This window comes from Equus asinus, chromosome 5 (assembly GCF_041296235.1).
Source record: "Equus asinus isolate D_3611 breed Donkey chromosome 5, EquAss-T2T_v2, whole genome shotgun sequence".
In the NCBI taxonomy this organism is placed as follows: Eukaryota; Metazoa; Chordata; class Mammalia; order Perissodactyla; family Equidae; genus Equus; species Equus asinus.
This window is the reverse complement of record NC_091794.1, coordinates 67,990,452-68,010,907: the sequence shown is the minus strand read 5'-3', so window position 1 is coordinate 68,010,907 and position 20,456 is coordinate 67,990,452. Positions and strand designations below refer to the sequence as shown.

Below are 20,456 nucleotides of genomic sequence, written 5' to 3'. Positions count from 1 at the left end.
ATTTTCCTCACTATAAAATGGGACTGTTTGATTAACAGTTCAGCCTTATTGTAAGGATCAAATGAGATAGCAGATGTGCATACCTCAGTGGTTAATATTTTTTAAATTGCGGTAAAATACACACAACTTAAAATTTACCACCTTAACCGTCTTTAAATGTACAGTAGTGTTAAGTGCATTCACATTGTTGTGAATATCCAGAACTCTTTTCACCTTGCAAAACTGGCCTCTATAGTCATTAAACAACAACTCCCCATTCCCCTTCCCCCAGCCTCTGGGAACCACCGTTCTACTTTCTGTCTCTAGGAACTTGACTACTCCAGGTGCCTCATATGAGTGAAATCATATGTACTTGTCTTTTTATGACTGGCTTGTTTCACTTAGCATATGGTTCTTAAAGTTCATCCATGTCATAGCATATTACAACATTTCCTTCCTTTTTTACAGCTGAATAATATTCACTGTATGTATAGACCACATTTTCTTTATCCATTCACTCATTGAAGGGCACTTGGGTTGCTTCTACCTTTTAGCTATTGTGAATAATGCTGTTATGAACATGAGTGCGCAAATTTTTTTTGAGACCCTGCTTTCCATTCTTTTGGGTATATACCCATAAGTGCAATTGCTGGATCATATGGTAATTCTATTTTTAATTTTTTGAGGAACCGCCATAGTGTTTTCCAAGTAGCTACACCATTTTACCTTCCTCATTGGCACATGGGTTCCAATTTTTCCACATCCATGCAATACTTATTATTTTGTTTTTTCAATTGTAGCCATCCTAATAGGTGTGAGGTGATCAGTGGTTAACATTTTTAAAGAACTATAATGATGATTACTTTTAGCTCTTCACTATCTGAAGCTGCCTGAACTAGAATGTTATTGCTTGGTAGATTTTAGTCTCTGGAGGAATGATTAGGAAAAACCCTAACAGAAATAGAATTATGGATTGATAACTTCCAAACCAAGGTTCTGTGTTAAGCTCACTGGTTCAGGAGGAAGCAAACCTGATTAAATCTGACTCACTCCTCTTTGGACAAATGTTTGTTAAATATTTACCACATGGGAAAAAACACTGTTTTAGACAGTAAAGGGCTCTGCACTTAAATATTACATTCTAATGTCAGGAAGAGACAGCAAATAAGCAAATACATGCGAAAATATAAAGACAAGTGCTATGTGGGAAATTAAATAGGTGATTTGATAAAGAGTGACCAGGTGCCTACCACTGATTTTCAGAGGTACTGTATGAAAGCCATTCCTCTTTTCTGGGTTCAATAATTTATTAAATTAGGGGTTGGTCTGGCCAAGGTCCCCTCCAGCACTAAAATCTGGATTTTATTTTCCTTGCTATGGGAAATAGATGTGATGTATTCTGCTGTTTACTATTTATCACCCCTTTGATGGGGGCGGGGGGGTGGTGTTCAGGGTTGAGGACATGAGGCAAGTTGAGTGAGGATGGGTTGTGTGGTGGCCAAAGGGGTATTCCAGTTAAAACCATGCTCCATTTTCTGGGCACAAAGCTAGTCAGTCACCACATCCTGCTGATCTTGTCTTAAGAAGCCCATGAGCCCGTCCCCTCTTCATGCTATTGCCACAGCCTTCGAGTCCTCCTCAATTATTGTTTAAAATGACTTCTTCACGGTCTCGCAGCTTTTACTCTGGGCCCCTCTAATTCACCATTTACCCAGCTGTTAGACAAATCTGACAAATCTGATTGAAAATACAAATCTGATCATGTGCGTCCCAGTTTAAAATCTTCCACTTTGGCTTCTCAAAGCTCTCAAATACAGCTCACACTCTTTTGCTTAGCACATAAAGCCCTTCCTAATCTCAACTCTGTTAATTTTCTGACATCATATTGGGCCCCTCCATGACATGCTTTCTTCCTTTTGGCCTCACGGAATGACTTACATTTTCCAAAACTTATTTTGCTCTTTCATGTCTCTGTACATTTGAATGCGTTTTTCCCTCTGTCTGGAATGCCCGTCTTTCTTCCAATTCCTTAACTAGTAAATTCCTTCTTCAAAATTCAACATGTGTCACCTGAAAATTTTCAGTGGTTTCTGACAAAGTGTAGGCGTTAGGGTTACAAAGATGAATAAGACATTCCCTGAACCCTGATACTAAAACCAGACAAGGATGCTACAAGCAAAGAAAATTACAGGCCAATATCCCTGAGGAACATACACGCAAAAATTCTCGACAAAACATTAGCAAACTAAATTCAACAATACATTAAAAGATTCATACACCATGGTCAATGGGATTTATTCCAGGGATGCAAGGATGGCTCAACAACCACAAATCAGTCAATGTGATACACCACATTAACCAAATGAAGAATAAAAATTGTATGAGTATCTCAATAGATGCAGAAAAGGCATCCCACAAAATCAAACATCCATTTATGATAAAAACTCTCAACAAAGTGGGTATATAGGGACTATACCTCAATATAACAAAGGCTATATATGGCAAGCCCACAGCTAACATCACACTCAGTGGTGAAATGCTAAAAGCTTTTCCTCTAAGATCAGGAACAAGACAAGGATGCCCACTCTCGCCACTTTTATTAACATAGTACTGGAAGTTCTAACCAGAGAAATTAAGCAAAAAAAAAGAAAGAAAGATAGAAAGAAAGAAATGGCATCCAAATTGGAAAGGAAGAAGTAAAATTGTTGCTATTTGCCGATGACATGATATCATGTACAGAAAACACTAAAGACTCCACCAAAAACTGTTAGAAATAATAGATGAATTCAGTAAAGTTGCAGGATACAAGATCAATATACAAAAATCTGTCACATTTTTATACACTGATAACAAATTATCATAAAGGGAAATTAAGAAAATCTCATTTACAATTGCATTAAAAAGAATAAAATACCCAGGAGTAAATTTAACCAAGGAGGTGAAAGACCTATACACTGAAAAACATAAAACGTTAAGGAAAGAAATTAAAAAAGACACAAATAAATGGAAAGATATTTTGCGCTCATGGATCAGAAGAATTAATGTTAAAATGTCCATACTACCCAAAGCAATCTACAGGTTCAATGCAATTCCTATCAAAATTCCAATGGCATTTTTCACAGAAATAGAACAAACAATCCTAAAAATTGTGTGGAACCACAGAAGATCTTGAATAGCCACAGCAATCTTGAGAAAGAACAAAGCTGGAGTCATCGTGTTCCTGATTTTACACTACATTACAAAGCTATAGTAATCAAAATAGTATGGTTTTGGCATATGGTATTGGCATAAACGGTATGGGAATTAAACATAGATCAATGGAACAGAATAGAGAGTCCAGAAATAAACCAATGCATATATGGTCAATTAATTTATGACAAAGGAACCAAGAGTATACAACAGGGGAAAGGACAGTCTCTTCAAGACATCGTGCTGGGAAAACTGGGAAGCCACCTGCAAAAGAATGAGACTGGACCACTATCTTACACCATACACAAAAATAAATTCCAAATGGATTAAAGACTTGAGTATAAAACCTGAAACCATAAAACTCTCAGAAGAAAACGTAAGTGGTGAGCTCTTTGACACTGATCTTGGCAATGATTTTTTGGATCCGACTCCAAAAGCACAGGCAACAAGAGCGAAAACAAACAAGTGGGCCCACATCAAACTAAAAAGCTTTGCACAGCAAAGGAAACCATCAACAACATAAAAAGGAAATCCACTGAATGGGTGAAAATATTTACAAATCATATATTGGATTAGAGGTTAATATCCAAAATATATAAAGAACTCATACAACTCAATAGCAAAAAAACAGAGTCTGATTAAAAAATGGGCAGAAGATCTGAACAGCCATTTTTCTAAAGAAGATATACAGATGGCCAACAATAGGAAAAGGTGCTCAACATCACTAATCAACAGGGAAATGCAAATCAAACCACAAAGAGATATCACTCACATCCTGTTAGAATGGCTATTATCAAAAAGACAAGAAACAACAAATATTGGCAAGGGTGTGGAGAAAAGGAAACCCTTGTGGACTGTTGGAGGAATGTAAACTGGTACAACCACTATGGAAAACAGTATAGAAGTTCCAAAAAATTAAAAATAGAACTTCATATGATCCAGCAATTCTACTTCTGGGTATTTATCCAAAGAAAATGAAAACTCAAAAAGATGTATGTATCCTCATGTTCATTGCAGCATTATTTACAATAGCCAAGACATGGAAACAACCTAAATGTCCATCAGAAGATGAATGGATAAGGAAAGTGTGGTATATATTCAATGGAATATTGTTCAGCCATAAGAAAGAATGAAATCTTGCCATTTATGAGAACATGGATGGACCTTGAGGACATTATGCTAAGTGAAATAAGTCAAAGAAAGACAAATACTGTTATGATTTTATTTACATGTTATACCTAAAAAACAAAACAAAAATACCCCACCAAGCTCATAGCTATAGAGAATAGACTGGTGGTTGCCAGAGGCAGGGGATAGGGAGTGGGAAAATGGATGAAGGGGTCAAAGGGTACAAACTTCCAGTTATAAAATAAATGAGTCATGGGGATGTAATGTACAGCATGGTGACTTGAGTTAATAATACTGTATTGTATATTTAAAAGTCGCTAAAAGTAAATCTTAAAAGTTCTCATCACAAGAAAAAAATTTTGCAATTATGTGTGGTGATGGCTGTTATTAGACTTACTTTAGTGATCATTTCACAATGTAAACAATTATCAATCATTATACCATACACCTGAAACGAATGTAATGTTATATGCTGATTATACGTCAATTAAAAAAAAATAGTCCCTGACCTTTTAGAGTTTGTGGAATGAGGGAAGAAGACACAAATTGATCATTTCAACGTAATACAGAAAGTGATTTGATACCAGGGACAAAGTCTTTTATGAGAATATAGTGAAGAGGTCATGGTGCCAATGGGGGCACAAAGAAGGCTTCCCAGAGACGGCTCCTTGGCTAAAACAGGCAGCCAAGCAAGGAACAGTGGGAAAGGCAATTCACACAGAGAGAACATGAAAGAAGAAGGCCTGGCATGGGAAACAGCATGACACACACAGGAAGAGTAAGCAATTCCATACTACCCGAGCCCTGATGTTCAGTACATGAGGCTGGAGAAGAAAGCAGAGGTCCCATCTCCTTAACATAGTTGGGCTTAATCCTCAGGTGGATGGGGAACTACTGACTTCTTTCAAACAAGGCTACGACATGGTTAGAATTATATTTTATACATATTTTAATAATTGTCTTTATATTTATAAATATTTTATAATACATTTTTGGAGGCTATTGCAATGGTCAAGTAAAAACGATGAGAGGCTGGACTTGGACAATGTTGGTAGGAATGGAAAGAAGGGGACAGATAAGAGAAGTACACAGAGAGTGGTACGGACTGGACCTGGAGATTGACTGGATCTGAAGGAAAGGGGAGAGAGGGCCCCGGGAGGAGACCTGGGCTTCTAAGGTGGGTCAGAGCATGGCTGTTGGCACCTGAATCTTAGACTAAGGACTAGAGATAAAGGATTGGGGAAAGATGACGAGCCCAGTTTGGGATGTGAGGCGCTGCCTTGTTACGGAAGCCATCTAACAGGTAGTTACGTATGTGAATCTTTTGGGGTTAGAAATTTAGATTTGGAGTTATTAGTTTATTGGGTAACACAGAGCTTAAGAGTATTGACCCTGAAGTCAAACTAAATTCAAATTCCAGCTCTGTCATTTATTAACTTTTTGATCCTGAGCAAATTACTTAACCTCTCTCTATTTATTGCCTTATCTGGGATAATAATTGCATTCGCTTCATAGGGTTTTTGTGGCAGGTAGAACAGTGGCCCCTCAAAGATGTCCACATCCCAATCCCTGAAACCTGTGAGTATGGTACCTTGCATGGCAAAAGGACTTTGCAGATGTGAGTAAGTTAAGGACCTTCAGCTAGGAAGATTATCCTGGATTATCTGAATTGGTCCATGTAATCACAAGAGTGCTTGTAAGAGGGAAGCAGGAGAGTCAGAGAAGGAGATGTGACAACGGAAGTAGAGGTGAGGGAGGTGGGGGTCAAAGATGCTATAAGCTGGCCTTAAAGATGGAGGGAGGGTTCACAAACCGAGGAAGGCAGGCAGCTTCCAGAAGCTGAAAAAGGCAAGGAAGTGGATTCTTTCCTAGGGCGTCCAGAAGGAGCACCGTTAGCAAACACCTTGAGTTTAGACATCTGACCCCCAGAGCTATAAGATAATAACTTTGCGCTGTTTTAAGCTACTAAATTTGTGGTAATTTGCTAAAGCGGCACTAGGAAACTAATATAGCTGTTATGGGGATTAAATTAATAAGTACACGTCCAGCTCTTATAAGACATAATAAGTGAGCCAGTCCTGATGGCCTAGTGGTTAAAGTTCAGCACTCTCACCACTTTGGTGGCCCAGGTTTGTTTCCTGGTCGCAGAATCACACCACCCATCTGTCAGTTGCCATGCCGTGGCAGCTCACATAGAAGCACTTACAACTGGGATATACAACCATCCACTGAGGCTTTGGGGAGGGAAAAAGTAAAAGAGGAAGACTGGCAACAGATGTTAGCTCAGGGAAAATCTTTCCCTGCAAAAAAAAGACATAATAAGTACTCATTAAATTTTAGCTCTTATTATTACAGGTGGTTATGGAGGTCATGGGACTGCGTGGGATCACTTAGGAGAATGTGTGGTGAGACCGGAGCCACAGGACAATAGCAGAGGCCAAGAAGAGTCTGAGAGGAAAGAGAGGTACGAGGATAGGAGAGAAAGAGAAGGGGTGGGCAGGATTAATGAGGAAGGAGCGCCCAGCAGTGGGAAATGCAGCAGGAGGTTCTGTAAGATGAAGACAGAAAAGCATCTGGTGAAATCCGTCAAGATGGAAACCATTTCATGGACATTGCAAAAGAACATCTTGGCAGACGCAAAATTGCAGTGGGCTCCAGAGTAACGGAGGTGAGGGAGTGAAAACATGACTGTGGCTTTTCTCTTAAAAAGCTGGCATGACAAAGGCAAGGGAGGGGAGAGATTAGAAGGAGATTCAGGGTCAACCAAAGGTTTAATTACTTTTTCTTTCCAGTGAACCCCCCCCCAACACAGATCCTAAAAACCTCAGAACTGTATTTCCAGGCACTCTTTCAACTAGAATTCTGCCAAGCTGAGGTATGCATGGGAGGTGGGACATGAGCGCATGAGGGTATAGCCACTCGGCGGGGAGGGGAGCCTCTGGGGAGAAGAGCGGGGTGCTCCCATGCCATCAAGTAGGCAGTAGCATCAATGGGTTTCCAGTGCAACAATCCTGTGTGGATGTTGGACATTTCCCTTAATTGTAGCACACAAGCTCATCCTCAGCCCTTCTGGAAATTCCCAACATAACCTATTTTAAATCCCTTTGTGCTCAAACTGGCAACAGATTTGGTCTACGACAAAAAACTCTCACCAATACATCCTGGTTTGCATTTCTTCGTGGCACCTATCAGTGCCCAACAGACTGTCTCTCTCCCTCCACCAGAGTGTGCACTCCTTGAGCACAGGCGCTGTGTCAGTAGTTGTTCACTGCTGTAATGCCAGGGCCCAGAAGCACATTTGGCCCATGGTAGATGCTCAGTAAAAATCTAGTGAATGAATGAGTCCTTGACTTGCAAGTCTTTCAGCATCTTTCAAGACAAGGAAAGCATCTCATTTATGTTGGTACTAGTCCTGGGGTGCACAAAATGTTTGGTGAATGAATAAACCAGTGAATGAACATTTAGGAAAATTAGCAGGTTCACATAATTCATGAGCTGTAACTACAGAAGTTTAAATTTTTTCCTAAGGACAGCATATAATGCACACAGAAACAAATTGTCTAATTTCTATAACATCAGAAGACGACTCTGAAAATAGCCATGGAAGATAGCCTTGCACTTCCTGTCTGGACGGAGCAGGCCTCGAACACTTCATCTGAGAAGCAAGGGCCAAAATGATTCCAGAGGTATTGTGGGAACAACCTACCATAAAAGACAGCGGTGTCCTCTAAACAGAAGAGGTTTAGCGCTTTGATGTGGAAATTAAGCAAGGGGGAAGCGACCAGCCCCGAGAAACAAAGACATTGCCAGTTCAGAGAGAACAGGAGAGCAGCGGGAGACAGTCACAAGTCGGACTCCCATTCTCTAAATGCGGTATTATCATATTTACATGAATATATTTAGCCATACTAGGGGGGAAAAGACTCCATCAAATAGACGTCTCTCATTCAATATTTATTTTACAGGAATCTAAGGAATAATAATGATAACAAAATAGGTATTATATGCCTGTTTGACATATATATGCCTTATATGACATGACCGTGTGCAGGCACTAGTTAAGGACGTAACTACATTACATTATGACCATGTACTTTGGATTTTCAAGGAAGTTCTGATTCCATGTAATTTAAAAGGTGATAAGAAAGTGCAGAACCAGATAAAATGCAATTTAGCGTCATACCCTTTCAAAATAGATCTACAAAGGAGAATAAATTCTGTGTCACATCACATGTCCTGACTTCTGGTTTATAACAGATGGTACAGAGGGCTGCTCCACCCTCCGCAGCTTAGTGCCGTGCAGGCTGCTCGGTAACCCGCCCCTGCGTCACCGCTCCCTGGGCTTGCATCTACGGTGGCATACACCACACCACGCTGCAAACTGCAGTGAACACAGACTACAGTGGCCCAATAAATTAGTAGTGACTCAGGGAGTGAAAGTCATCACAAAAATATACAGAAGTCCCGAAAGGAGAAGACACCGTTTTGAAGCATATTTCTTGATTTAAAAAGAAAAATTAACTCATCTCTGAATTTCTGCAAGTTGCTGAATATCGCCTTCCACCAGGGAGAAACAACGCAACGCCAGTGGCAGCGGTTCGCTACACACTGAACATTCTTCTCCTGGTAAGCAAATGCAAGGGCCTTAAGGAAAACGACAACTCAAAATCTAAAGCACAGAGAAGGCAGCAGAGGCCAAGAAATGGAGCCCGGAAGAGAGGCAGTAATAGCTGTCAAAGCCTGCCTAAGATGGAAAGAAACAGAAGTCAATTAAAAATAGCAGCTGAGTCATCCTTCATGAATAAAATGGCTTTGATTCAACCTCCACTACCACAAGAGCTAGAATAATGGCAAACAGTCTGTGCTTCTGGTACCGGTGATTAATTCCAAAACCCCCAAAGAAGGGGTAGGCACAGCAGAGCAGAGCAGTGCTGTTTGAAATCCTCCCACCTGCCCTCCGAACAGACACAGGACAGCAAGGTTAAAAGCTTCCATCTTAAAGGTGTAAGAACCAAGAATTGCACACCCTCTCCCCATTACCCATCAAGTGGAATCAGTGCTTTTCATCCTTCAGGTCAGGTATGGGCAAGAATCCCAGCTCTGCTAGATGTGTGACCTTCAGCAAGCTGCTAAACCTCCCTGCATCTGTAAAATGGGGTTAATAAGGCCCGCCACACGGGCTATCGTAAGCTCTCAGTTAAGTGTGTACAAAGCCTGCTAAGTATCGGGCCTCTGCCAGTGCTCTTGGTAAGACTACCCCTCCTCTAGTCGCGACTCCACATGCTGCATGCTAAAAAGGAGGTATCCAGAGCTCCCCAGGCTACTGGCAAAGCACCTCCTCCACCAGCATGACACTGCCCACTGCTGATTTTAAAAGCAGCCCAGAGTCCTGCTTGATCCTAATAAGACTGCCATGCCTCCCTCACCACGACATCCTCTGGGTCACCATGAAAGCTGCCAGTGCCCCAAATTCTTAATAGTGGGCAAAATTAGCCAATGACTCATCTTCCCCTAAAACAACAGGCTGTCATGCCTTATATCCCTGTTTACCTCAGCCATCATCAGAAAGCCAAGCTAGCCAGTAAATACAGGGCCTTACCTCCCACAGACCTCTATAGCATCCCCAGTTGAATCCCATTTCTCACCCTTCCAGTGAGCAATCTGGAAATCATGAGCGGTCAGCAAAATCCCTCATGTCCTCCTCTCTTCTAAGAACACGCCCTCCGCCTCTTTGCTCTAACTCAGAGTGGTGTCTCCCCTGAAGGCAGCTTCCTCGACGCTCTCCCAAGTGTGGCTTCTTTCTTCCACTCTCCTCTACTCCTGGCCAGGAAGTGAGTAAAGTGTCCTTTTAGCTCCTCACTGCTGCTTCCAAATCATTTCTTCTTCCTCAGAAATACCAACTCCTAGTAATAGTACACCAAACTAAACCCACTGCTCCCGGTGGAAGGCACCTGCCATATTCCTGGTCACTCCCTTTCATTATTGAAGATTTTAGCAGCTTCTTACTCCTCTCCCTCCACTACTGCTCCTATGACAATAAGCAAAGTCAGGATCCATGTGGATAATCCTTCCAACACCCTGGGCTCCTTTCTGATGATCTCGCCTTCTGCCCTACTGCGGCCACTAATTTCCATGGTTACACCTTAGACTTTGCCATTACCACATATCAATTCCAAGTATCCTACTCTTGAATCACCACCTCCTATCTCACCCACATGCCTGTCTGGTACCCCAACTCCAGAAATTCTTTGGCCCTGTTAAATTAATCCCTGGGCCTCAATATCTCTTCCCCATCCACTATCACCTGTTGTCTTCATTTCTCCACGTCCCCAGATTAGATCCCATAGACAATCACTCTAATCCCTCTGGAACATATCAACTCTCTTGCTACCCTCCCACTTCATAGTTACTTGTGCCCAGATAAAAGCATAAAATGCGCCTAGAATTCTGACCCTGGTTACAGTGTCCTCTGATTCTTTATCAGTACCCAGAGCGAGCAGGGTGCTCCCACCTTGCAGGGTGTAAGAGCCGGAATTTTCTATCAGAGTGTGAGCATGCAGAAACTTGGAATCCAAGTTAGGGAATTAGGATTTTATTCAGTAGGCGTTGGAAGCCTCTACGGGCTGTGAGCAGGACAGTGACACACTGGACATGTATGACCCTTAAGTCTCATTTAGATCTCCCTGCTCACCTAAGTCTCTTTCAGGGGACTATTTCCAGAATGTCCTGGCCTCCCCCAGTTCTGGGCCAAGTGCCTCCTCCGCTCAGTTCTGTCTCAGTGCTGATCACACCTCACTCACCACAACTGTTTACTGCTCGGGCTCTCCCACTAAACGCAACCTTTTTCCAGTGCACAAACCATGTCTTTCCATCACTGTCTCTTCAGCTGATGCTAGGCTAGCTAAGCAGAGCAATTCAAAACATCTGATCCCTCTTCAGTGAAGGCAGTTATGTAAATCATTACCCAACCATGCTCTATGCATAATATCGATGAAAACACAGTGAAGTGAAGAATTAGTTTGGCTTGGCCTATTCAGGGAATCCGTCCAAAGGGAGGTAAGATTGCAGGATAAGAGGGTTCTCTCTGGAGAGAGCAGGGACTATGCAGACGTTTTAGGCTAAAGGAACAGCAGAGGCAGAGGCACGGAGACAGGCCCACTGTATTTCAGGTGAGCAGATCAAAGCATAGAGCAAGTGAGCTGGAGGAAGAAAGCCATTATTCTCCCCAGAAGCCATTTTCATTTAGGTCCTTCAAAGTTTTCACTCAAAGAAGTAATAAGAAATTTCAGTTGCTTTTGAAGGATAACATGCGAGAGAAGATACTTTGGTGCAGAAAGCCTTTCGGTGAATTGAGTATCATATCACTTTGCCGCTTTCTCATCTCCACCTGCTTCTTGAGGGCCTTTCTGCCCATCCATCACTAGTCACAGAGCCCCTAGAACTTTCATCCAAGAATTCAAATACTACTTTGACACCAACACAAGTAATCATCTCTCCAGCATCTGACATGAAAACTTGTGTGTTAGTCCTACTACCGCAAAATCTCTTCCATCTACACCTCCCCTCCACAATAGCTTGGGCTCCACTTCTTCCTCCTTCCTTTGGAAAATTGCTTGGGTTCTCTAAGATTTAATTTCAGCCTCTGCAAAGCAACAATAATTTAGGTCTCGACTTCCTTTACAAAACCCTTAGGCCAGATGTACGTTGGAATTTAGAAATTTTCCAATTTTAGAAAGATAATATGTTACAAATTCCATATATATAAACCCTAGTGTGGTTTGAGGCAGCATGCTGGGTCAGATGTGGTGCAATTTCTGTAGTAAAACATCAGCGTTCATCTAATGTAGGATCAATAAAGACCCCAAAATGTCTCATGTCAGTTCAGGTAGGCTTTTGATACCAAAAAAGATATGAAAAATGAGTGATTTTCAGAGCTTACTGGATTTTGGAACTGTGGGTAAGGCATCATAGACTTGTTCCTATCCATTTCCTAGGGTTCTTTCAAGGCTTAAAGAAGAAGAAAAAAGCAAAACAATTATCCTAACTCCAGGCAGAATAAATGGTGGCTGTTACTATGGTTATTCCTCATCCAGTTTGTCATCTTCTACTCAGAATTTTGCAATCATTTTCTAACTGGTGACCGGGCCTTGCTCAAACATTTCTTCAGTGATCTGATGGCTCTAAAGGACAGTTCTGGTCATGTCATTCCATTTTTGAAAAAATTAACAAAGTTTCATAATTATCTGTCAATTATGATATCAACTCCTTCACCTCCTTGACCTCCTTGATCCAAGCCACGCTTACACCTCTTTATGCTACAGTTGTGAAGAACTCCCAGGGTTCCCCAACTGTGTGCCTTCTTTCCGTGCATCTCACCATGTCCTCAGCTGCACCTGCCACCTGGAATGTCCTGCCAGACATTTACTGTCTAAGTTCTACTCGTCCTTCTCGGCATAGCTCAAATGCTCCAACTCGAGGAAGCCACTTCATCACTGGCCCCTTCAAAACAACCTCTTCCTCCCCAGACCTCTTCTGGCAATGGTCTTAAATCTAGAGGTGCATTGGAAATGTCCTGAGGACTCCTGAACCTGCCCCACTGAAACAGAATCTCTGGGCAGTCTGTATCTTATGAATCACCTTGAGTGCTTATTGTGTAGCCAGCCCAGCATCTGGTCCAAGGAATAGATTGGGAAACATGTCACAGCGTTTCATCTGCAAATCTCTTTTAGTCCTATGCCTCTTCCCACTTTTCACGTCCTACCACAGTTACTCAAGTAGATACCTCATCTTCCCTAAGAGTCTGCAAACTTCCTGACAGCAGGTAGAAAAACATACTTGCCTTTGTAGAGCCCACAGGCTCAAGCATGATGCTTTACTCCTAGTAAGTACTCAATATTTGCCAAACTAATATTGAAAGAAATGCATGAATGGATTTCTGCAGTAATGACTAGAGGGCATGTTCTTTAAAAGGGTTTTCTTGGAGACCTACAAATCAAGTTCATGCAATGATGCCTCCACACTGCAGTTCCGGTCATGTCACTCCCCTGTCAAACCCTTCAATGGTTCCCTGTGACCCCGATGATAAATTATACATTCCTTAGCCATATACCTAATGCCCTCTGATCTTTTCCTGCCTCCCTCTCCAGCTTCATTTCCCACCACTTCCTGCCTCTAACTCACCCCTCCAGTAAAACTGAACTTGCCTCTGTACAATTGTTCATGCCATTCCCTTTGCCTGGAACACTTTTTCCATACTTATTCACCTGGCTAAACTTATTCACCTTTTGAGCCTTAGCTGAGCTGTCCATCCCTCCCAGAGCCTCTTCCAGCACTTAGGTTGGCTAGGAGACCTGCTCCATGATTTAAGCACCTTTGCTTACCTCCAGCTTTCCATCTATTTAATTTTATTAAAATCATCGCCTATGTATCTGCTTTACCTGCACCCCACTCACACTGTGAGGTCTCCAGGGGCATGGACCAGAATGGATTCTTTTTCACCTGTGCTTCTGTCACTGTACCTAGGCACATAGAGCAGAGATGGACAATATGTGTTCTTTTGAATTGAACAGAGCTAATTAGAAAGCATTTGGATGTATTTATGCGTGGAGGAAACTGAGGAAAACGGGGAGTAATTCTACATAAAAGAATATGCAAGGTACATTGAATTCTTATTATGTTACATCATATTATGTTATTATGTTTCCAGATACTGTGAAGCCCAACAAGTGTACCTCGCCTCAATTACTATAATCCTTACGATGGGCTTCTGAGCTGTGTCCCTGAAGATGAGGATGAAACCAAGGATGGGAGTTTTCTGAAGCTTGCTCAGGTCACGTAGCTAATGAGCATCTGAGCTGAGGTCAGAACCCAGCCCTGACACCAATGTCTGAGACGTTTTCAAATGGACTCTATGCTCCAGTATGCCTTTTCTCTAAGGACAGGTTTCCAGTTGTCTTTTCCAAAATTCATCCAACAATTATTTGTTGCATGCCTACTATGGGGTAACATAAATGAATAAGCCAGACACAGGCCATGTCCTCATGGGGTACACAGTCTATGGAAAAGAGGGACAAGTAAACAGACATTGACAGCACCCATGGCACCTGCTGTGATGAGGCATCACCAGGGCAGGCAGAGGGCAAGCCTGACAGGGTGTGGGGTGAACCAAGACCTTCCTGGAGAAAGACATGAAGAAGACATAGGAGTGTCACTGTCAGAAGGGTGGGGGCCTTACAGGTAGAGTTGACATCTGTAAGACCTGAGGCCTGAGAGGGCCTGGCATGTGTGGGTTTCCAAAGTGGTGAGGGGACTGGAATGTGAGATGGGGAGGATGAGAAATGGGGCTGAGGCAGCACCCTGAAAGGCCCTGTGAGCCATTGAAAACAAACTTATCAACACATGTTTTCATTTTTATGGTTCAAAATGCCTTCATGGGCCAGCTCCAGAGGCCTAGTGGTTAAGTTCAGTGCACTCTGCTTCAGCGGCCTGGGTCTGGTTTCCGGGTGTGGACCTACACCGCTCTGCTAGCAGCCATGCTGTGCTGGGGGCCCACATACTAAAACAATAGAGGAAGATTGGCACAGATGTTAGCTCAGGGTGAATCTTCCTCAGCAAAACAAACAAACAAACAAAAAAACCCAAACCAAACAGCAACAACAAAACCCTTCACAGATTATACAGGGAGATGGTGAATTAGAAATTGATATTTTGCAACCTCCAAATCCCCTCACTCAAGCACAGTGAAAAACAGGAGGATAGCTATTCATTTCACACAAATGAGGTTTATGATGCCTTTTAGGAAATCAGAAAACCAAAATCCAAAAACCCCACAACGGGTTCAGGATTGACGTTGCTGGGTAACTGCATTTTGTGGTAGGAGTGAGGGTCTCAGAGGAAAACTTGGGCCATACATTCTCACATGTCAAGTGCAAGATGCAGCTCCCAGAAAAGGGGCTCAAGTGTGACTTAGCCATCTGGAGATAAGGGTCTGAAGCCAGAATTTATGATCTCTGCAAACAGGCCAGTCCTCAAACTACCCCATGACCGGCCTTCCTGAACGCGTTCCCTGTGCTCGTTTGGCACTGAAACTTGGATCAAGAACAGGGAAGGTTCGCAAGAAACTGGATGCTGGCAAGTTGGAAAAATCGCCCACGGAGCATCCTCACTTGAAGGGCTTCCCGCTCCGCGTGCTGCCCTCTCACGCCCCAGACAGAACAGCCGCGCAACGTCCTTTGGGTTTAGGCCAGTTTCATTTAAAGGGCAATTTACTGAAGACTGAAAAGAGAAGGGTTGAATAACTTCTTTGAGCTACTTTATTGCTTTCACCCTACAGCATCTGATGTCAACTCCTTAGCCGGTGTGGCCATCTTAATTTCTTAGATTTGTTTTTTATATTAGAGTCCCAGCTCCATGAAGAAACAGTAAAAGAAATCAAAGACACCATTCTAAATTCAATCAAGACAGATTTTACAGGTGTTAGATTTTTTTCCTTTGTTTTTTTAAAGAAGAGAAAGCAGCTCCTGTCTGTTTTCCTATCTCTTTAGTACCTTCTTTTTCCAATAGCAATGGGAGCTGTCTCTAAGATCTGGAGAGATAGTCATCATCACGGCCATCGTCATCATCTCCCCCACCACAGCCACCACGGGCTCACCCCACACCATTGCTGAGCTTGTACCACTGCGATCGGTGCTTTCCAGGTAGACCTTTAGATTCTCTGAACAATCCGGCTGGTAGGGTCGGTGATACTGTCCCCCTTCACAGATTAAAAAACTGAGACTTGGGGAGGCAGAGCAGTTGAGCTCAGAGATTATAAACCACGTGCCCTGGGAAGTCAGATGATTTGTGTTTGGATCCTGGCCTTTCCTCTGCCGGCTCGGTGACTTTGAACTTTACCTCTATCACCTCGGTTCTCCTCAATAAAATGGCAACAATGTTAGTATTTACTCTATTGTTATTCCATTAATTTAGACAATCTAGGTCAAGTGTTCAGCACAGCACCTCGTGTATACTGTCTCTATGTTCTAGCTACCTATTATCATTATTGTTACTATTAATATTGGTGTTGTCAAAGATTGCAGCACTGTCAGAGGTAAGTTTGGATTTAAAAATCAAGTCAGGGGGCCGGCCCCATGGCCGAGTGGTTAAGTCCACGTGCTCTGCTTTGGCGGCCCAGGGTTTCACCAGTTCGGATCCTGGGCGCAGACGTAGCACTGCTCCTCAGGCCACGCTGAGGCAGCGTCCCACACAGCACAACCAGAAGGACCCACAGCTAGAATATTCAACTACGTACTGGGGGGCTTTGGGGAAAAGAAGAAAAAAAAAGATTGGCAACAGATGTTAGCTCAGGGCTAGTCTTTAAAAAAAAGAAAAAATCCAGTCTGATCTCCACACTCAAGCTCTTCACTCTGCCACACTGGGGAGATCCTTTTCTTACATTTCTCGTTTGCCTTCCAGCCCCGCTGCAGTGGAGAAGTGATCACTCCATTTTACAGATGAGGAAACTAAAGCTGGAGGGGCCAGGTCACTCGCCTAAGATTGAAGAGCTAATAAATGGCTGACTAGACCCTCTGACCTCAATCCCCGAGCTCTTTCTGCCAACTATCATCACCTCCATTTTCGCCTGTGAACAGCCAAGAAAATACAGCCGAACAGCGTTTGTGAGGCCCTTCATCTGGGACAACATTGCTTCAGACAAAATTGATGCTTGACGGTCTTTGTCTTTCTCAATATGTATTCTGCTAATCCACTCACCAAACCTCAGGATCTTCTTTCCTCAAAGAACTTGTGCAGCCAGAGCCTCTCGTGAGAGAGGTTTACAGCAGCAGCTGGTTACACAGCAGTCCCCAACAAAGGCGCCCGGCCCCAGCTCCCGATTTCCTTCACCTTGGGAGGGGGCCAGATGTGTGGGGCCAACAGCACATTCTGCAGGCCAGCTGTTTCCTAGGAAAGAAGCACCCTTAGCCCCTTGGAGGAAACCAGGAACTGATGGGTTTACAGAGAAACCGTGTGCTGTGGTAGAAGAGCACTGACCAGGAGAGGCCTGGGTCCACTTTTGGCTCACTCACTAGATGTGTGACTCGAGGCAGGCACTTTCTATCTCTTCCTTACCTGTGGGACAGGTGCACCGCTTTACAGCAGAGCGTTAACTAAAGCTTCCTGCATGAATATGAGGCTGAATAACAGTAATCTCTGTCGAGCCTCCCTTCCTGCCTTCTTCATTCACTAGCTTTTTCAGTCAACAAATGTGAGCCCTCTATATCAGATGTGAGCCCAAGCTATCAAGCTGCACATCTGCGGGGGCACCAGTCATGTGTGATCACACAGACTTTTACATAGACTACCAGGTGGACCACAGGTGAACAGTACTCCCTGGAGTTGTACAACCCCGTGGCCCCGCTGTGGGTTGAAGGAATGATAGTGATGAACAAATATTCTCAGTCCTCATGGAACTTATCGGCAAACAGGTTGTCTTAAAGGTCAACAGAGATCATTCATTCAACAACTAGTTGAGTGCCTATTACATACTAGGCAGTGTTCTACGCATGTGAAAATGCATTGGAAACATAATGCGGGTATATAACCAACAGCTTATTTTCCTCTCACCTCCCCCTCTAAATACCTAGTGTTCTGGAAGCTTCCAGTCTCATCTCCTCTAGTTTATCCCTGCACTGGATGCACTCTTCTCTCTCTTATTCACCCTTGAGTTTTCCAACATAGAGCCCGAAGCAAAGAAGACAGTAAATATTTGCTGAAAAAATGAATGCCTCCACGCTTTTGCACATATTTCATCCTCTGCCTGGAATGCTCTGCTCCCTTTTTATCATCTGAAATGTGTTTGTCTTGCTTGACTCAGCTCAGTTGGAGCTCCCTGAGGGAGCCTCCCACCAGGTGTGCAGTGAGGGGTGGTGGTTCCCATGCACTCCCAGAAACCCCATCCTTCCCTCAGCTGCAGCCTTCATGACACTGCTCTGGTCTTTTACGTCTTCCTTTCCTCCCTAGGAGGAGAGCGACTCTAAGTGCCACAACAGGGTTAAGAATGTGGGCATTGGGGTTGAGAAGTCTTAGGCTAGAATCCTATCTCTATCAATTCTGGCTCTATCACCTTGATAAAGCCATTTCAGTTCTCTGTTCCCTACTTCCTGATGAGTAACATGGGGATACAACTATTCACATCATAGGACTTCCCGGGACATCAACGCTGGCCTGGTGCCTGCCGCAAAGGAGGCCCACAGTAATGCCATTTCGATGAGGATGGTTGTGATATGGATAAAGAGGCTGATCACGAGGAGAGGGGGGACCATGACGATCACCATGATTATCATGGTGATTTTGACAGTGATGAAATGATTATCTCTGGCAAAAGTACATGCTTAGGAAATATGTCAGAATTAATCGGCCTGATGGTTTCAGATGGGAAAACTGTATCCGTGCTGATGGTGTCATTTTAGTTTCCAATAATAGAAATGCTTCCATTTGGACTCCCTTGTCTGCATTCACTGACATGAAGTATCCATGGGTTTTCTTGGAACTTTCATTCCAGTCCACCCCTTAGTTCTACTCATTTTGTGAAATCACCCTCTTCCCCCCAATCTCTGCTCCATTTCCCACCTTATACCCCAGCCTAGCCAACAATGCTAGTTCAGAACAATGGACAGCAACACAGGGCCCAGCCTTCAAACATTCAGTTCTGCTTCCCTTAGGATGGCACGCCGGATCTGCACTCCCTCCTGGAGGTTTCTTTTAGCTTACTGTCAGCTAAATCTGGAAAATACCAACGGGGATCCTAGCAAGGAAAAAGCAAAGACAAAGGCAACTAGATGCAGCTGGCCTTGAACTGATCTTATGGGTGCTGGGTCAGACTTTGTGACTTAGCTCAGAGATACTAAGGAATCTCTGAGATACTGAGGTAAACAGCCAGAATAACTGAAGGGCAGGATGAGGCAGGCCCCACTGACTAGAATGCATGGCTTCATGGAATATTAACTGAGATTTTTCTTTGTGTTAACTGACAAGAGGAAATAATAAGGCTTTAATAACAGATGATGCTGGCAAACGAAATAAACAACACTGCAAATTGCTTAGCTTTGAGAGAAGAAATATGAGAACCAGGAGAGAGGTGATCTAGCTTTCTGACTTTTAAGGTATATAACCTTGGGTCCTCAAGAAGAATGTGCAAGCTTTTGACTCATTGAGGCCAAATTAAAAACAGAAATAAAATTGGAATCAGCCCAGGATGTGAATATCTGCTACGTCACTCTGTGGTCTTTGAGAAGTCACTTAGCTTCTCAGAGCTTCAACTTGCTCATCTGGAGGATGGGATACCTTCTGGTTTAGAAAATTTGTGGTGAGGATTAGAAATCCCTGGGTCTAACTTGGTACTGCTCACAAACAGCTAATAAATTCATGTTGACCCGATGAAGATAATCTTATACAACCATGTAGAAATTAGTTGTTGCCCACAGAACTTATCATGGCCTGAGGAAGTGCTAAAAATCTCTAGACCATTTAAAGACAGAAAATCCCATTCTTTGTTTGTAATACTTAAAATGCAAATAATCCTATTTGTCTTGTCTGCCTCACAAGATTCCTATAAATATCAAATAAAGTGAAATATTAGGATGCTTTGAACAGAATAAAAAATAAACAGAATGCAATACAGATTCAAGACACTATAGGAACATATGTATAAATGCTATAGATCTGACACAAAAGGATTTTCCAGGTAGAAAGAGCAAGTAATCTTTGGAATTGGCTTACCAAAGACAAAGGGCAATTAGCTCAGGATTTCAGTGTCTAACACAACACATATCACATGGCGTGCACTCAAAACTTACATGCTAAATTGATGAATAAATCTCAGGGAGGGCTGGGGGAAAAAAGAGGGGAATGGCTTAAAGCAGGACTCATTCCAATGATTCTATGAAGCTCTATCTCAAACTTTGAAATGAAGTAACTGTCTAACCACATAGCCACTGGCTCGTAAGCAGCTTGAGAGGAGGACTTAGTTAATTCGGTGTCTGCTGCATCCTTCCCATCAGCCCGCACAGGCTCTTCACCCTAGTACTTGTCCAGTGCTGTGTGAAGCACGCTAGTCTCCATGTTTCTCTTCTGCCACTGTCCCTGCCTCCCCAAACACACTGTGCCCCTTCTGCCTTAGTTGC

General features: G+C 43.0%; 1 protein-coding gene across 9 annotated transcripts in view; it reads right to left on the bottom strand.

The window, feature by feature from the left end:
• The window catches only part of FYB2 (FYN binding protein 2), a 117,131-nt gene that overhangs the window by 85,764 nt on the left and 10,911 nt on the right, over positions 1 to 20,456 (bottom strand). For 2 of the 9 annotated variants that reach the window (XR_011503371.1, XM_070509819.1), the window contains exon 1: positions 9,942 to 10,054. The exons of 3 other annotated variants lie outside the window; for them this stretch is intronic. Coding sequence is in view for 4 of the 6 variants with exons in the window: in XM_070509819.1 (XP_070365920.1) it covers positions 9,942 to 9,968 (27 nt within the window). In the remaining 2 variants the exon portion in view is untranslated. Of the gene's footprint in view, positions 1 to 9,941; positions 10,055 to 20,456 lie in introns of those variants that run through there. 4 more of the 9 variants (XR_011503372.1, XM_070509820.1, XM_070509815.1 and 1 more) reach the window with 2 other exon arrangements.